The sequence below is a fragment of the Phacochoerus africanus genome, chromosome 8 (assembly GCF_016906955.1).
Source record: "Phacochoerus africanus isolate WHEZ1 chromosome 8, ROS_Pafr_v1, whole genome shotgun sequence".
Lineage (NCBI taxonomy): Eukaryota > Metazoa > Chordata > Mammalia > Artiodactyla > Suidae > Phacochoerus > Phacochoerus africanus.
In genome coordinates this window covers 31573785-31592861 of record NC_062551.1, presented here as the reverse complement: position 1 = coordinate 31592861, position 19077 = coordinate 31573785, and the positions used below count along the sequence as shown (strand labels likewise).

The 19077-nt window shown below is 42.0% G+C and overlaps 2 protein-coding genes across 4 annotated transcripts in view; one reads left to right on the top strand and one right to left on the bottom strand.

The window, feature by feature from the left end:
- The window catches only part of RBL2 (RB transcriptional corepressor like 2), a 44528-nt gene extending 36779 nt beyond the window's left edge, over window positions 1-7749 (top strand). For both annotated transcript variants that reach the window (XM_047788814.1, XM_047788815.1), the window contains 5 exons: window positions 3414-3485; window positions 3878-3983; window positions 4790-4995; window positions 5577-5741; window positions 6250-7749. In XM_047788814.1, coding sequence (XP_047644770.1) covers window positions 3414-3485; window positions 3878-3983; window positions 4790-4995; window positions 5577-5741; window positions 6250-6420 — 720 coding nt within the window. In that variant the 3' untranslated portion in view covers window positions 6421-7749. The remainder of the gene's footprint in view (window positions 1-3413; window positions 3486-3877; window positions 3984-4789; window positions 4996-5576; window positions 5742-6249) is intronic.
- A 61-nt stretch (window positions 7750-7810) lies between these two features.
- AKTIP (AKT interacting protein) lies at window positions 7811-17789 on the bottom strand. 2 transcript variants are annotated; one of them, XM_047788816.1, is made up of 10 exons: window positions 17663-17789; window positions 14777-14890; window positions 13164-13369; window positions 10692-10756; window positions 10504-10604; window positions 9935-10023; window positions 9760-9858; window positions 9558-9665; window positions 8749-8809; window positions 7811-8588 (listed from the first exon to the last, which is right to left on the bottom strand). In XM_047788816.1, exons 2-10 carry the CDS (start codon window positions 14816-14818, stop codon window positions 8478-8480), a joined length of 882 nt encoding a protein of 293 aa, XP_047644772.1. In that variant the 5' UTR covers window positions 14819-14890; window positions 17663-17789; the 3' UTR covers window positions 7811-8477. The 2 variants fall into 2 exon arrangements, with proteins under 2 accessions (XP_047644772.1, XP_047644773.1); XM_047788817.1 differs by having other exon boundaries at window positions 7811-8585.
- Window positions 17790-19077: the final 1288 nt, after the last annotated feature.

The window sequence follows — 19077 nt, the reverse complement described above, 5'->3', positions numbered from 1 at the left end:
ATTTATTTTCCCACTGTACAGCAAGGGGGTCAGGTTATCCTTACATGTATACATTACAATTACATTTTTCCCCCAGCCTTTCTTCTGTTGCAACATGAGTATCTAGACAAAGTTCTCAATGCTATTCAGCGGGATCTCCTTGTAAATCTATTCTAAGTTGTGTCTGATAAGCCCAAGCTCCCGATCCCTCCCCCTCCCATCAGGCAGCCACAAGTCTCTTCTCCAAGTCCATGATTTTCTTTTCGGAGGAGATGTTCATTTGTGCTGGATATTAGATTCCAGTTATGAGTGATATCATATGGTATTTGTCTTTGTCTTTCTGGCTCATTTCACTCAGTATGAGATTCTCTAGTTCTGTCCATGTTGCTGCAAATGGCATTATGTCATTCTTTTTTATGGCTGAGTAGTATTCCATTGTGTATATATACCAGATCTTCCAAATCCAATCGTCTGTTGATGGACATTTAGGTTGTTTCCATGTCCTGGCTATTGTGAATAGTGCTGCAATGAACATGCGGGTGCACGTGTCTCTTTTAAGTAGAGTTTTGTCCGGATAGATGCCCAAGAGTGGGATTGCAGGGTCATATGCAAGTTCTATGTATAGATTTCTAAGGTATCTCCAAACTGTTCTCCATAGTGGCTGTACCAGTTGACATTCCCACCAACAGTGCAGGAGGGTTCCCTTTTCTCCACAGCCCCTCCAGCACTTGTTCTTTGTGGATTTATTAATGATGGCCATTCTGACTGGTGTGAGGTGATATCTCATGGTAGTTTTGATTTGCATTTCTCTTATAGTCAGCGATGTTGAGCATTTTTTCATGTGTTTGTTGGCCATCTGTATATCTTCTTTGGAGAAATGTCTATTCAGGTCTTTTGCCCATTTTTCCATTGATTGATTGGCTTTTTTGCTGTTGGTCATCCTTTTTTCAAATCTCTTTGTATGTCTTAATCTAAAGGGTGTCTCTTGTAGACAGAGTGTAGTTATATCTCTTTTTTTAAATCCAATCTAACAATTTCTGCTTTTTGATTGTGGTGTTTAATCCATTCACATTCAACATTAGTTTTAACTGGATTTATCACATCTGTCATTTTACTTTTTTTTTATGCATGTCTTATACTCTAGTCCTCCTTTACTACTTTCACTTACTACAGGTAAATAATGAAGCATTTTAATTTCAGTAATGACTTTTATTTGGTCTTTTGTCTTTTTAGGGCCACACTTGTGGCATATGGAAGTTCCCAGGGCAGGGGTTTAATCAGAGCTACAGCTGCCAGTCTACAGCATAGCTCACAGCAACACCGGATCATTAACCCCCTGAGTGAGGCCAGGGGTCGAACCTGCAACCTCATGGTTACTAGTCAGGTTTGTTAACCACTGAACCACACAACGGGAACTCCGAGTAATGACTTTTTAACTATTTTTTTTTTCTTAGTGGTTTCTTTAGGGCTTAGCATGTTTTTTTTTTTTTCCTTTGTGCTCTTTTTGCTCCAGGTTTATTGAGATATAATTGACCTATCACGTTGTGTTAAAATGTACAGTGTGATGATTTGATACACATGTATGTTGCGTTATGATTACCACTATAGGTTAGTTAACATCCATTACCCAGCTTTTTCTTGGTAGTAAGAACATTTAAGATCAACTCTCAAACAGTACAGTTAAACTATAGTCATCATACTGCTTATTAGATCCCTAGAACTTATTCATCTTATAAATGGAAGCTTGTCCCCTTTGATCAATCTCCCCACTTCTTCCAACTGCCACGTATAATCTTTACTTATGAAATCCAGCTTCAAATGTATACTGAATTCAGTGGTACATAGAATTGTACCTCCTATGTAACTGTTTCCTTTTTGTTATTTATGTGATAATACTGTTACACATTTATCCATAAACGTTATAAATTTAAAAATACATTTTTTATAAGTTTTAAAAGAGGTGAGAGAAAAATGAATACAAATATTCATTTATAGCTTTTGTTACATTAACCTTATTTACCATTTATGATTCTCTTTATTGGCTCATGGGGATTTGAGTTGTCATCTATAGTCATTTCCTTCAGGACAGTACAGCTTTGCTCTTCATCGTCTTTGTGCTGTTTTTGGCAAATATATATCACATTCATATATGTATGAATTATATGTATATAATTTTTAAAATGTCAGTTGAAAATATGTACTTTATACTGTCTTTCCAGCTACACAGTTATCTTCACCATTGCCCTTTGTTTTTTCATGTGTATTCGAATTACTGTATGGGGTCACTTTTAGTTTGAAGAACTTTCAGTATTTTCATGCAAGATGGTTGTGCCAGTAGCACATTTTCTGTCTTTGAGATTTCACTTTCAGTCATGAAAGATAACTTTGCTGGATGCTGGATTCTTAGGTTTTACCTTGTCCGCTCTCTCATAGCCTCCATTGTTTCTTTTGTCTTTTCAGGCCCACACCTGCGGCACATGGAGGATCCCAGGCTAGGGGTCAAATTGGAGATGTAACTGCCGGCCTATGCCACAGCTACAGCAGTGCCAGATCCAAGCCTCATTTGTAGCCTACACCACAGCTCATAGCAATGCCAGATCCTTAATCCACTGAGCGAGGCCAGGGATCCATACCTGCCACCTCGTGGTTGCGGGTGGATTCATTTCTGCTGCACCATGCCAGGAACTCCATCATAGCCTCCATAGTTTTTAATGAAAAGATGTTACTTTATTGGGGTTTCCTAGTAAGCAAAAAGTTGCTTTTCTCCTGATGCCATCAAGATTTTTTCTCCCTTTCTTTGGCTTTCAGCTTTTTTACTCTATATCTGGGCATGGACCTCTTCACATTTATCCTACTTATGTGTAGATTATTTTTAAAATAAGTTTGGGAAGGTTTTGGCCTTTGATAATTATTTTCTGCTTCGCTTTCCTTATGTTACTCCCATTATGTGTATCTCGGTGTGCTTAGTGGCATGGCATATTTCTTTGACGCTCTGTTAACTTTTCTTTTTGTCTCTGTTCTTTTGGATTGCACAACTTTAGCTTCAGGTTTGCTTTTTTTTTCTTTGCAAATTCAAATCTCTTATCCTCCAGTGAATTTTTTGTTACTCTAATTTTTTATTCTAGGTCTGGGTTCACATACCATTAATTCCTTCTGTTGCTAACTGGATTTTAATAGATTTTCTTGAATATTTTTTTCCTCATTTGTTGTATGCCTTCAGGGCCATTTCCAGACACTATTTTTAAAGTATATTCACTTTATTGTGAAACAGATCTCCAGAACTTTTTCACCTTGCAAATCTTAAATCCTGTACCCTTCCAGACACTTTAAATGGTTGTTTTAAATACAATTTTCACCCATTTCATGGAACATCTCATAGTAAGTATTATGCGAAAAATGAAATTATTTCTCAGAATACTCTTATTCTTTGTCAGGTTACAAAAGAAGACAAGTCCTTCCAGAATATTATGCGTTGCTATAGGACTCAGCCACAAGCCCGAAGCCAGGTAACTACACTTTTAGAGCTGAAAATAAAGATAAAAGTCTTTGATGAATATGAAAAAATTAACTACAGTTGATTCTATGGCCTTTTCTCCAGAATAAGCACCTAAGACTGTGAGATCTTTGCATTTGACTTAGAATGACTTGATTTTATGGTTGGATACTATTATTGTATTGTAGGCAGTACCTTGAAGTACTGCCTGATAGACCCTGGTATAAATCCAATATCTGTTATTTACTAAGATATATAACCTTAAGTGTACTTATTAACCTCCCATGTGTAGGACAATGATTACTATATGGAATTGTGAGAATTGAATAACATGTTAATATCAAATAGTCTAGAAAGTGCTTGATAAATACTCATTTCTGTTCCTTTCTTATAATCTTTCTAAAGGTGTATAGAAGCGTTTTGATAAAAGGGAAAAGGAAAAGGAGAAATTCTGGCAGCAGTGATAGTAGAAGTCATCAGAATTCTCCAACAGAACTGAATAAAGATAGAAGTAAGTGGGATCTTTATGAACTTATAAAAAATTAGGAGTTTCTCTTGTTTTAGCCCTAGAAGACTAAGGATTACTAAATGAAATTACTGTTATGGAAGCCATGAAAGTATTTTATTGGCAAAAGATTTGTTGGAACAATAAACCAAACTCTAAATTTAGTAGCAAAGTTGTTTATGCTTTATCCCAGGGCTTTGAGACACGTTGTGCATAATATTTTTCTCCAGGGAAATTAGAGAAGTGAAGCATTTTTTTGACCTGAGTTCCAGAAAAATGTGGCATGTCCACTGAAACCATGCTATGGAAATACCATCCTTAATTGTTGGTTGACACCAGTCAATGCAAAGCTCAGGTCCTAAAAAACTTGGTATCAAGTTAAAACTACTCAGTAAACCCTTGCTGTGGTAATAGCATGGTAGTATAAGTTAGTACTTAATAGTATCTGTGCTTCACTCCCATTTAAACAGGTAGAACAGGTAGTGTATCCAAATGAATTTTTTTTTTTTTTTTTTGCTTCTTAGGACCGCACCTGTAGCATATGGAGGTTCCCAGGCTAGAGGTCGAATGGGAGCTGTGGCTGCCTGCTACAGCCACAGCCACATGGGATCTGAGCCATGTCTGTGACCTACACCACAGCTCATGGCAATGCTGGATCTTTAACCCATTGAGCAAGGCCAGGCATCAAACCCACATCCTCATGGATACTAGTCAGATTTGTTTCTGCTGAGCCAAAACAGGACCTCCTGACTGAATTTTTAAAAAAATAGTCTGCATTAGCAGTCTTCAACACTTTGTTCTACCGGTTGCAGCCAGTAGAGACTCCAGTCCTGTCATGAGGTCAAGCAGCACCTTGCCTGTTCCACAGCCCAGCAGTGCCCCTCCTACACCTACTCGCCTCACAGGTGCCAACAGTGACATGGAAGAGGAGGAGAGGGGAGATCTTATTCAGTTCTACAACAGCATCTACATAAAACAAATTAAAACATTTGCCCTGAAGTACTCACAGGCAAATGTAGTAAGTATGCTGAGAATTATTTCATACTTTTTTCACTTATGAGGAATCACCTTTTTTTTTTTTTGAGGAATCATTTATGTTTGAGCTGCTTCTCTGTAAACTAGTTTTACATATAATTCTTTTGTTAAGACTAAGGAAGTCTCTAACAGAAATTATTTGCCTAACAATTTCTATTGTTGTGAAGCATTAATAAATAAGAGTAACAGGGTTTATTTTGCTTCTCTCATAGTAGAAAATTATCCAAAACTTACCAGCTCTGGTGACCTTGTGTATTATTTAACTTTCTTGGTGCCTCTCGTTTCCTCATACATAAAATGGGAACAGATGGAGCTTCCTTGCTTATAGGGTTGTTGTGAGATTAAATGACGGAATGCATTAAAGATGCTTAAAACAGTGATCGTCGCAAAGTAAGCCCTTAAATGTTTGCTACTGGTAGGGCTTTAAGTGTTGCTAATACATCACTATCCACCATTCATAAAGCTATGGGTTTATTACACCTTTTCACACTTACAGTAAAAACCATTTAAAAAAAACTAGTTAGAAACTTTACCTTTCTTAAAAATTGCAATTTTTTTTAACAGATGGATGCTCCTCCACTCTCTCCCTATCCATTTATAAGATCAGGCTCACCTCGCCGAATACAGTTGTCTCAAAATCATCCTGTCTACATTTCCCCACATAAAAGTGAAGCAATGCTTTCTCCTCGAGAAAAGATTTTCTACTACTTCAGCAACAGTCCTTCAAAGGTGAGCCTAATCTAAATCTTGGCCTTTACTAACCCCAAATACTTGAGTTAAGGCTTCTCTTGTGAAGTTCCATGGCTGCTTTAAAAATGAGTTAACATTAGACTGGAAAGGGGGTGGGCATAATACTGTATAAAGTCATGCTATTTTTAAAGAAATGAAAATGGAGATGTATGAAATTGATTAAATATGGCATAGCAGTGTGATCCTCTAACTTTTGTGAAAGGAAAAAAACCCCACAAATTTGTCAACTTTTGCACTGTGTTAAAGTGTATATCAAAATCACCTCTGGAGCTTTTTTAAAAAAACAAATACTCTGCCTCTATCCGAGTTATCAATCTCAGCCAGCTGAGAGGTGAAATTGGAAGGATATTAAATTTAGTAGTTCTTTCCTCTATAAAGATGTCTAAACTCCTCAAGGTAAACTGCTTAACTCATTGGAGGATCTTTGACTTAACATTGAACTATGTATATTAGAATTTTAATATTTTTATATCTATCCCCACCCCAGAGACTGAGAGAAATTAACAGTATGATACGGACAGGAGAAACTCCAACCAAAAAGAGAGGGATTCTTTTGGAAGATGGAAGTGAATCACCCGCAAAAAGAATCTGCCCAGAAAATCATTCTGCCTTATTACGCCGTCTCCAAGATGTAGCTAATGACCGAGGTTCCCACTGAGGTTAGTCTGTTGTATTGAACCTGTCTTTTCACAAACTCTGTTTAGCAGCATCATTTAATGCATGCTAGAATGTAGGGCTCTTTTTCTTAATCCTTCCAGTATCTTTAGGATATTTTTACTCATCCCAGCTGCCTTTTTTCCTACCACTCAGTGCTTGCCACTAAGGCTGCTGAGAATCCAAACTTGGATTTTTTTTAACTCTTTGGCAAAGCTATTACAAGTATCGCAGAGAACAGAGTGTACTCAGATATCTGTGGGAGAGGTCTCTGTTAACATGTTCCAGCAGAGAAACTGTGTTTTAATTCATTCCTACCTGTTTTGTGGTCAGCTCTAGCCCTCATGAAAAGCCAAACAAAAACTAGGTATTTTGTCCGAAAAAATTTGGTAGGAGTGAAAGATTTTTGCATTCCTAAAAGGTAGCAAGATAGTGCCCGATTTGGAGGTCCTAGGTTATTAGTCCAAGTCTCCCATTCCCTTTGTGTAATTTCTTTCCTCTCCCCATTAGGTGTGGTGCAGTGTGACAAGTGCTTGATTGTGTGCAATGTGTGAGTGAACCTTTAAGAAGTGGCACTTTAGGGCTGTAAGAAGCATGATTTTGTAACCCAGATTTTGCTGTATATTTGCAATGGCACTTTCTACAATGTGAACTTTATTAAGTACAAAACTTCTAGGCTGAACTTAATTCAGTGTCCTCTTTGATGCTTTTGTACTTTTTTTTTAAAAACTGTTAAAGCCCCAGTAGCTACCTTTTGGGCATGTGTTTTAAATTCTCCAGTTTTTTGTTAATAAGGATCAATGGGCTAAGTAAAGACTTTAAATCAAGTTGAATTAAGGGATTATGAAAAATTATGACCTCTTCCTTTAGGAGGCAGTTATCCAAAAGACACGTGTCTTTATTACGGTGAAATATTTTAAATATCTTTGGGTGTGTTCCTGGCAGTTAAAAAAAAAAAATAGGTTGGAGAATTTGGGGTTTTATTAGTACATAGTACCGTTTTTACAAATTAGAAAATGCTAATTTAACAGCTATTGAATTATATATATATATACATATATATATATATATACACACACACCTTTATTAATCATTATTATTCCAGCAGTTTTCAAGTTGAATAATCTTATTAGGGAGAAAATTCAATTGTAAATTGAATCAGTATAAACAAAGTTACTAGGTAACTTCATATTGCTCTGAAAGAAATACGGAACTCACACTGTTCAACTAGAATAGTGTTCTGCAAAAATATTTATAAAAACCTCTCAAGATACTGCTACTGTAATTTTATATGAAAATAAGTGTATTTTTCAATAAAGCGTTTATAAATTAATCTTTGTTTAGTTATATTGAGAAAAGGGTTTTTCAGTTTCCTGGATAAATGACAAAGAACAATCATTTATTGGTTTATTGTCTCTACAAAACACATTAGTCATTCATCATTTAAATATCTGACTTCATTAGAAACCATTTTAACACTTTTTCTCCCTCCAGCCATAAAAATACAGTGAGTGATTTGCTTTAAAAAAAAAAAAAAAAGCTATGAACAAGTGTTCTGGTTTCCTCTCACTCACCTAGTATGTCCCTCAGTGACAGTGTCTGTGTATCAGTAACACAGTAGGCTGAAGACTGAGGTTCCAAGGATCTTCCGCTTAAAAGTGCTATTAGCTATGGAAACTGCTCCCCTCTACCTCTCCTCTCCATGTACAACTAAAACCGCTGATTTAAAAAATCATTAGATAGTGCTGAACTCTGCCTACTCTATTAGTTTAAATGAATGCAACTTACCTTATATTCAGAAAAATACTTTAAGCCTCAAGGTCCCCAATAATTTGGAGTACTGAACTAGATAACCACCTTAAAGACACTTCTGACAGAAGTAATGCATTACGTAAAGAGAGGTTTCCAAAACTTGCTGTTAGAACCTAAGCATACACAGACAACACTGACACCAGTCCCCGTTCACACCGCTTTACTCTGCACGCAGTCCTCTGCCACTGGTCAGCTGTAACCAGCCCAAGTCCAGCAGGAAAGTGCATGGTGCACCAGATTCACTGGCTCTTAAGTTGCTACCGTTTTCTCTTCTTTACTGAAAGGTTGTACTGAGCCAGGCTTCACCCATGACAAGCCAGCAACGTGAACACTTTTATTGTGCTGTTCTTCAGGCTTCTTCTGGGCACAACAAAAAACAGACATTAAAAAATGACCGGTGAGATTTCAGCACTGTACAAACTTGTTTCCCAAAAAGTTATTTGTATAAACTCAATTGTATCCAGTGAAAACATTTTAGAAAACAATGAGTTAACTATTTCCAAAATGGTAATCTACTTACTTTCTGAGTCAGCATCTTCTCTCTGGCTTCATCATGTACAGAAGGATTCCATGGAGAAAAGCTTCAGGAAAAATATTTTAAAAACAGCTCACTAAATTTAACATCCATTTTTACGTTTTTAAATCCCCTCACAAAACTTAACAAGGAATAGTCCTTAATCAGTTGTCAGTATGTAAGTTTTAGACATTACCTAAATGACTTTCTCACATAACCATCCCATATAGAGCATTTTACATGCATGAGCACAAAACCACGCTGAAGTCCTATTAATTAAAGATGAAGAAATTTACAATAAAATCAATTGTTCTGGGTCACCAAAGCCAGTAAGTGCAGAAGTCCCCCAGTCTAACCGCAGAGCCCAAACTCTTGACCACTACACTATGCTGCCTCCCAGCAACAGCAGCGCTGCCCAAGAATAAATCACCAACTCTTCAGCTCTTAGTACTCCCCAGACACTCTTCCCCGAGACCCAGTATCACAGTGCTCGAGGAACCCACTCTTCCCAGCACGCACTCCTTTCACCACATCAATGTGGTTTGGGAGTTTAAGAGGAGCTCCGGCTAGAAAGAAAAGTCCTGACAGCTATGAACACAGTACAAGAATCTTGAGGGGACCAAACTCACTAAATAGCTTGCTCTTGGCACAATGTGCCAGTTCCATGTAAAGTAGAAATCAGGTTGATACCAAGTTTGCAAGGTTGCAGGCTAACAAATTATACACTTTCCTTTTAAATCCCTGTTCTGAGACCACTTGGAAAATGGAAGCACAGTACTACAAAGTGCAGTTTATCTGGATAAGGTACCACTTACCTAATTGCATAGGGGTCTTCTATTTTAGGTTGGTCAAACAAGCGAGCCGTGCACACCTTAACACTGTCAACCACTTTACTTTTAAAAAGCTGAACATCTCTTTCATACCTGTGTTAAAAGTTGAAATCAAAAAGTCACCAACCAACATAATCTGCTTTATCTTTTCAAGCTTATCTTAAATAACAAAGCAAAAGTAACATACAGTACTGCAGCCTCTGGGTTTAGGGGGTTTGCTGTATCAATCTTGTAGAAAACTCTCCTTGCATACATCAATACTTGCCAGATGTGATTATGGTTCCGCCTAAAAGGAAACACGGCAGGATTACTGAGGCTTCCTCTTGCTGGCTTACGTCACCTTGTGAAACTCATTTACTAACCTCCATTTTGCAAATGCTCTCTTTACATCCAGTTCACCAGAGTTGGGATCGACTAGCGGGTGAAAGACGGGAATATCAAACACCAAGCGCTGTATTTAAAGAGAGACACATCCTTTAATGGAAGCAGTGAAGCTTATTAGACCCACACAGTCAGCTGTAAAAGGAGTTTCAGGGCACGGCAGTCATGTGGCTTAAAGTTAAAGAGCTGCCGCAAGAGGGACACTGAACTACTTTCACCATGTTCCTGTGACACTAAATTGTGCAGTGACATGGCAACAGCTGCTTTTCTCTACCACAGCACAGCAGTCGCCATTCACAGAGCAAGTGCTGCACTCTGGCCTCCAGCCTCACTTTTGCACACCCTGAGCAGAGAAACAAGTTAAGCTAAAGGCAGGGGCTAGCATGGCAAAAAATGCAACAAAGCACGAAAATCCCCCTGAAAGACCACTGAGTAGACAAAACGTTTTTGGAAACTGAAATCATAAAATGTACTAGGTCAGGAAAAGAACCATGAAATCTTTAAGCCCATTAAGCCGTCCTCACTGACCCTGACTATGCCTGCAACTTACTGGACAGTCACCATCTGGGTAGTTATCAGGGATATAAACTGTAAACTTAAATACACCATCTTGATAAAGTCCATGCCGTATGAATATTACTCCAAACCACACTGTAAGAAAAAAGAAACACTGTTAAGGGCTAAGTTTGTGACAGAGGAACCAAATACACGAGGCGATAAAGAGTGAATCCTCCTTACTTAATGCAGAGCGGTAAGACGGCTGCACATAGACACCCGGTAACTTCTGCTTCACAACCAAGGTGCTAAAACAGAGCAGCACAAGAGGGAGTGTATGGATGTTAAGTGACACAGGCAAAACCACCCACATTCATTTTTTGAGAGAAGGAGCAGTCCCTCGAAGGGGAGCCACACCCTAACCACACAGACCGAGACATCACAATCTCTCACCTGGCCCCCACTGCTGCCCGTTTATCAGCTTCATAACACATGCTCACATAGAAACACAGCCAAAAAAGACCCCTGATGAAGAAATTAAAATCTAGCAAGGGGAGTTCCCGCCGTGGCATAGTGGAAACGAATCGAATCCCACTAGCAACCACGAGGTTGTGGGTTCAATTCCTGGCCTTGCTCAGTGGGTTAAGGATCCAGCATTGCCTTGAGCTGTGGCTAGGTTGCAGACCTGGCTTGGATCCCGTCTTGCTGTGGCTGTCGTACAGACCAGCAGCTGTAGATCTGACTCAACCCCTAGCCTAGGAACCTCCATATGCTGCAGGTGCGGCCCTAAGAAAACCAAAAAAAAAAAAAAAAACCCACAAACCAAAAAACCCTCCCCAAAAAACTAACAAGGACATACAATTAAGTTTTCCTCCCAGAAATCAGCTTCCCCAAAACAATGTCTTGGAAACCAACCTGAAGGTAATTCTGGACATTAAATTTTAAGTCAGTGAGAGTTATCTGTAAAATTATTGCTTTTATGATCATGGACAATAGATCTCACACATTTTTAGCAACTATTTTAAAGTACAATTTTAGGTAATTAAGACATTAAAATTCCATGGGTGTCATTTTAAGTGTGGAACCAGTCCGTGTGGCAGTGTTCTTGGTTGAAGGCATGCAGCGTGAAGTGCTCACACTGCCCACTGCTCCTGAATTTACTCCCAGACACCCGACCTCTGGGTGCCTTGGTGTGGGAAGTGGTGGGTACTCAAACAAGGGGAGATAAGGGCACTGGCTTGGAGGCTGCACTGGCTCTTCTGGGACCCAGTCACCTGAGAGCCACTCTGCTCTGTTCTTGTAGCTGAGCTATAGCCTAAACAAGGCTGTGACCAGACCTTGAATAATGTTGCCCAAGGGCCTTTAAAACACATTAGCCTGCCAATTCTCAATTCTGCTGAGAAGTAGCTTATTAGACTTTAGTTGTTTTCATTTATTGCCTATCTGTCACCATACTTTTTTTTTTAATCATTTTAAAGTAGTTATTCCATGTTTAAGTTACTAAAATTCAGCATGTCAATAGCAGCATGGCTGGCAGATGAATCTCTAACACTGAGGTTTGCCAGAGGGCAATTTTGTGTCCTAACACAGACAGCAAATTTAATGCCACAATAGAAGCCTGTCCAACTCACTGCCTCGCCTCAAATACTGGCTTCCACTATAAAGCTCAAGGGACCGCTGATATCAAACTCAGCCCTTTACACTGGGGCCTCAGACCCTCACATCAGTACAGTGAGGGAGGGCAGGAGGATGCTTTTAAATAATTTCAGTCATTTAAAAATTCTTTTGTACATGAAGCTAAGCATTAATTCTCAGACTTCCTGCCCTTGTAACAAACGGTCAAATCGAATGCCATCTGCATTCATTCACTATTTGAGCCCCTTTGACAGGCCAGGCGCTGTGTCCTCACTACTAGGCTCTGCAGAGGCATCGATCTCCTTACACTCTATTGATGATGTGTAGCTTCAGTCCAATTTTTGACGTCTATGACTAGCCAAGTTCTTACTCACATGGAGCCCAACTCATAACCTCCCTATCATTGTCTAATTCTGCCTTTGGGGGTCACAAGAATAAGTCAAATCCCCTTTCTAATGACAGACCTTCAAATACATGAAGACAGGTCTATCAAGTACCTTCTAGGTTTTCTCCAAGTCAGCAGTTCCTGTTCCTTCAAGTTGCTTCTGGCCCCTGCCTGCTGGGACCATCTCCTCATTAGTCTGTCAGGATGCCTCTTACGGAGTGATCACCAGACTGGGGCCCAAGCATCCAGCTGGGTCTGACCCAGGAAGGAACAGAAGGCTGTCCTCCCTGTCCGGCCTCTATGATAACCTCTTCAGGAGGTGAATTCCTCACCTCTTATAAAAGGTAGATCAAAATGAGGTACCTGACCTACTAATAAATCTTAGTTTCTTCCTCCTCCTGCTCTCCAAAACAGACTATGGCAATTAGAGCACATATTTGCCTTTAAATCTTATTTACCCAAGCTCTGAATAAGAATCATTCCTTCTCAAAGAGGATACTTATATAACACCACTTAGGCCTTGATTAAAAATTATTGCCAGCAACAGCTTCCATCACTCTACATTAAGGCTAATACTGGAGAGGGATAGGTCTGAGCTTTAGGATTAAATGGCTGCTGTTTACCGGGTCCATCAGAATACTGTTCATCACTTTCAAGGGTCATTCAAAATTTAATCAGACAGTTTAAGAACTTACAATTCTGCAAGAAGAGAGTATTCCAGGTAGAAAGGTCCATAAGATGCATGTGTGCCATTTGTTGACTGTGTTGCTGGGGCAGGAGATGTAGGCTTAGTTATGGGCAAAGCATTTTTGGGAATAGAGGGCAGCTGTTTCTTTGGAGCAGTGCGAGGAGGACTGCTTTTCACGTCCCCTGTTAATGTCTTCTCTTCACCATCAGATCGCTGTTCAAGATGAAGGGGTGAGAACATTTATCAGGATGACCCTTAAATCACAAGAGTACATGTGATGTACTCTTAGCCCTTGACTGAAAAGCTGGAATTACTCTTTTACAAGGACATTCTAGCACCATGATCAAGATGACCTGAAAGTCCTTTGAGCAGGCAGGATACTAGAAAAAGCAGAACAAGCTGAAGCAAAACTGACCTATAAGAACATTCATTCCTTTGCTGCATCTTATAAAGCCAGTATTTACAGGATTTACATGAAACAGAGAAAAGTGGTTTCTCCTGGAGGCCCCAGAAAGAGGCCAGGGGGTTACTATGCAATTAGACAAGAAAAGTCCCCCCTGAAACTTAGGTCAGGTGCTCAGCATCTCAAAATAAATAGTGCAAATGACTGAAATTAGTTATGACCTGATGTCAGCACTTGAGTTAAGAAATTAAGAATGAAGCTCTTCTCTCCATCACATGAGTCTGATTTTGATCTCGTCTGTAATGGGTATGTTTTCACACTTGGACTGTCACCAGCGTAAACTGTCATCCTTAGTCAAAGGCAAAGGTCTACATGAGTCAGAAACTAAATTACCATCTCACAGGTACTCCCTTGACTCAAGTACAGTCAAAGGCTGTTAATTAGCTGTATTAAAAATGTATACGGGAATTCCTGTCGTGGCGCAGTGGTTAACGAATCCAAGTAGGAACCTGAGGTTGTGGGTTTGATCCCTGGCCTTGCTCCGTGGGTTAAGGATCTGGCGTTGCTGTGAGCTGTGGTGTAGGTTGCAGACGTGGCTCAGATCCCACATTGCTGTGGTGTAGGCTGGAGGCTGCAGCTCCAATTAGACCCCTAGCCTGGGAACCTCCGTATGTCACGGGAGCGGCCCTAGAAAAGGCAAAAAAAAGACACACACCAAAAAAAGTATACAAATATCGTGTACAGAAAAAAAGAAAAAAAAAGTGTTCTCTTGGAGGTAGAATTATAGGCTACATTTTTTTTTGTTTGCGTGTGTTAAGCTCTCCTAAAACATGTTTAATTTAAAGAAGTATTTTATTTAGAAAAATTAAACCAGTGCTTTCAGATCTCACCTGACCATTTCTCTAACCATGGAATCATGGAATCCTGCAGTCTGTAGACAAACTACTACAATGAAATGTGTCATAAATGTCATCATGTGTAAACATAACCTAAGTCAAAATAACAGAACTGCGATTAGCAGAATGATTTCTATTTGAGATGTGATCTCAATCTCAGAAACTGACTTTAATCAATGAAATAATTATTTCTCAAAAGTAAAATCGAAATGAGAAAAACAAGATAATTTTGTTAAGATTTTGAGCAGCCTTGGTATGATTATTTAGGCCTCTGTTCTGACACGAATGGGTTTCCTCACTGAGTTTATCAACTATACCTACTTTGCGTACAGAGCTTGTAGACATGCTCCAGAAAGGGTTCATAACGTGTATTCCAAACAAAGAAATTTAGTGGTCTGTGTCATCAAACTCTTCGGTCCTCAGAATTCACTTTACCTTAAAATGAGATGGGAGAACAGAGAAATATACCAACACCAAGTGTTAAGACTTCTGAAATAGTTAAGAGCTAAATCTTAAAGCGCTAAATAGAAATACAATATAATATTATATAACATGTAGCTATAAAAACTTAGGGGAGGGTGTTCCCGTTGTGGCGCAGGAGAAACAAATCAGACTAGTATCCTTGAGGATGCGAGTTCGATCCCTGGGCTTGCTCAGTGGGTTGGCAATCCAGCTTTGCCATGAGCTGTGGTTTAGGTCGCAGATGCTGCTTAGATCCTGAGTTGCTGTGGCTGCGATGCAGGCCAGCAGCTAGAGCTCCACTCTGACCCCTAGCCTAGGAACTTCCATATGCTGCAGGTGTGGCCCTAAAACAAACAAAAAACTTTAGAGGAAAAGAATCTTTAGAAAGTTTCTTTCTACACCCCCTCCCTCTTCTGACTCCAATTTCTTCCCCATCTTTAAATGCCGACAGGAATCTGTGTATGGAGTCCTTGGACAGGATTCAAAATATTCAGTGACACAGTTCAGCTCTGGTGCCAGAAGTGCCGAAGATATGGACTTATAACAGTTGCTACTAGCAGAATATCTAGGCATTTGACTACGGGGAAAGCCAGGTTCAGAATGCACTGTACCCACATACACAGAGGGTTTGCACAGTTCTCAGGGCTATAGGAATTACATATCCAAGGGGGCCGATTTGAGTGTGTCTTAAATGAGCCATCTTAAGTACTGAATGATTCCCTCAGCAAAACTAGCAGCCAAAGGTAGAGCATATGAGACAGAGAACTGGGTCCTCTTGGGACCATCCACAAGAAATGATATTTTTTAACTGCTTCAAGTGTGCAAACCTCATGATTACACACTTAAGGTACTGCCAAATAACATGTAAAAATGCAACACAGGAGGGCACAAGAGATTTCACAAACACGAGTCTTCCAAACACCAAAGCTTCAAGAAGTGGATAAGACAGCATGTCTCAAAGGTCACAAAGTCAGTGGGTCATTTACTAAAAACACAAAGGAAGAGGCAAAGGAAGAGCAGCAAGTGGAGCTGTAAGAACAGCAGCTTGTCTGCCCTGGTGACTTCCTCCAGGCTCCAGCAGGTTTAAGGCAGAGCTCCTTGAGACTCCTACTTGCAACAGTCAAAAGTCTGAGCATGAAAGAGTCAAAATTTAAGCAACATTTTACTAAATTCATGAGAAGCAAATAATTAGAGAAGCATGTACCAAATGTCCCTAATCAGCAGAAATTTGTTTTGGGCCAATCATTTGACATCCATAGGTGGGCCCTGTAACCTGCCAGTGCCCATTACAGCTGTTTTGCTTTCCAAGATACAATGCCACCCAATAATTAAATCAAAGGAAGGAGGATTCTTGTTCTTCCACTTACCTGATGACTTACATTCAATAAATAGCAACTTGCTACTGAGAGCTCCCTGCAAATCTGCCTTTAAAGGTGACTATGATACAGGTGAAAACGCTTGGGACATCAAAACCTGGGTGGGGGTATAGATAATCCTTTTGGGCAAGTATGAAAACAACAGTGGTTCTCAGGTCCCGAGTAATATATGAAGCACCCAACTGACATCTAGGACAGACCTGATTTAACAGGGGAACCTATCTCCTGGGATACACTGTGCACCACCATGTAAATTTATTGGGGTGGATCAGTCACCTGTAAGGTCCCTTCCAAGTCTAACACGTAATGATTCAACAAGTTTGCCTTTAAGAAGCAAATAAAACTGACTTCCAGCTTCTCCTGTCTTTAAAAAAGAGGTACTGTCTACTGCTCTCTATGTATCCAGCAAAGACATAACCACCTGGAGAATTTTAAAACATTTCTCAGGAGTAACTACACCACTTAATAGATGTCTACCCTACCCAGGCGCAGTATAGCAGTTTCTAACAGGAGTAACATACATAGAAGAAAACACAGGACAAGTCCTAGTCATTCGAAACAATTTTAGACTTTGTGCTGCTTTGGTCGTACATCAACACGAGCGCCTTTCTTTACAACGTAAAGCTGAGAAGCCCTCTCTCGGCTAGCCCTACATGAATGATCCGCACCAAAACTTAGGGGATGCGCGGTGCGTTCCTCCTATGTACCATAGACCCTAAACAGGCACAAGACCCCGAACAGCCCTAAATTCTTTCTTAAGGGGCGAAGGAGGAGGACCCGGGGAAAAGATGAAAACAGCCTTGACCCCGGCCCCTTGGGACACCCGGGACGGGAACCCTCGCCTGGGGCGGAAACCCATTTCTGCGCATGCAGGGAATCTGGACAAACCTGTCTCGGGATGATGCAAGGCAGGGGCCAAAGCCCGACTCGCAAGCATAGGGCGAAGCCGGCCCCAGGCCCGCGAAACACTGGCGGGGACGGGGGAGCTGGGGGCTCGAGACTCGGACCCCACCCCCACCCCCGACCTGGGAGCGGGTTGGAGCCGGGCGTGGGGACGGGGCCCCGAGGAGGGTAGGCCCCGGACCGGGCGAGCCAGTCAGGCCCGCCTGCCCTCCTCAGGCCGGCCCGGCCCAGCTCCCCAAGAGCCCCCAAAGCCAGTCCGGGTCGCCGCAGCCGCCGGGGCATCAGGTATCTGCAAAGGCGGACAGGTGCCCTGCCCCGCCCCCGTGTCCCAGCTCGGCCTCCGTCGCTAGCGAGTCGAGAGCCCCCCATACGGTAGGCAAATGCCTGACCCGAGGACGCAGGTGGCCCGGGTTTGAGGGCTCCACGGCCCTCGTGAACCTACCGCCGTCCTGACAGTGCCCCTCACCTTGGTGCTTTTAACGCAGTGTTCCCGGCTGCCGAGCGCCGTGGCGGCCCCACAGCATCTCTGGCCGCAGCGCGAGCCCGGACCCTGCCTACTCCCCGCCCCGCCCGGCTCTTGGCCTTGAGCTCCGCCCCTCGTCCCCCTCTCCCCCCCACCCCCGGGCCCGGAAGCTTCCGCCCAGCCTCACAGCGCCGAGTGGCTCCCATACCTGTCCGCCAAGGACGTTCTTCCGGGGGCGTTGGGGCGGCGACACTAGGGCCTGCCAATCAAATCTGCTCGGCTCGGGTGGGGCTGCACTTGACCCTCCCCTTACATAACAGGGAACCCTCAGTCACAGAAGTTTCGGCCTGGGGGCAGGGAGGCGGCGGAAACAAGTGCCTGGACATAATTGGTCACGGCATCCGCCAGTCACCATGGAAACCAGCCCCAAGGTTTGTTCTTGGCCCGCACTGCGTTTCACGAAGGTTGTGACGGGGTGTTTCCCAAGCCTGGGGCGGGGAGGACCGCGGGGCAGGAGCCCTCTGAGAGGAGCCTGGGGGCGGGGCAGTCTCCCGACATCCCAGGCGCCCCCCAGGTTCGCTCCCCTGCTCCAAGCGGCCGGAGACCGCCACGTCGTGTCCACCTGGGTTGAGACGTCCCGCAGTGGGAGGGGCTGGGGCCGCTGTCAGGTTGGGAGAACCTGGTAGAACACCAGGTGTGCCATGAGAAACGCCCAGTTTCTAAGGAATGGAGGAGTGAAGGGACACGGAGGATGGGGAGCTAAACTACTAAGTCATCCTTTGGCAGTAGCACTGCCAGAAGAGCGTTTGCAAAGTCCATATCGGACCCAATCTCTAGAACCCGAGTCTGGGGAAGTACCAAGAAAGTACCTTGGTCACAAGCTCCTCTGGTGGTCCTGGTATGCACTGAAGTTTAAAGACCCTCTCTCGTGGTAACATAGCTCCTGGTCCTCTGAGTTTTAACTTTCATTTTTACCTCAAAAACCCCTTCTTTGATCTGGAATATTTTTAGCACATCTAACCCACGCTAACTGTAAAGTTAGAAAGGCGCTCAAAAGCCTTCCACGGGAGCCATTTCAGACGAATAAGATCTACACCCCGCCTGATTTCCAAGGCACCCCCAACGCTGGCCTTGTTCCCATACTCCCATTTCATTTCCCACGTTTCTCTCCAGCCTCATTCTGTGACGGCTGCCCTTGGCTTTCACACCTACAAGCCTTTTCTTACCATGGTCTCGTCTCTTGGGATGTCCTTCCAGTCTCCACCTAACTCTATCTTATACCCAGAAAAGGACAAATAGTCTCTGATCGGGTTGCTTGGTTGCCTTTAAAATTCTGGTAAAACCACCTCTTTGTGAAATGGCAGGCAGCTAAACGCCTCTAATCCCAAGGGTTGGTTCTGAGATCCACTTTCCTCTTC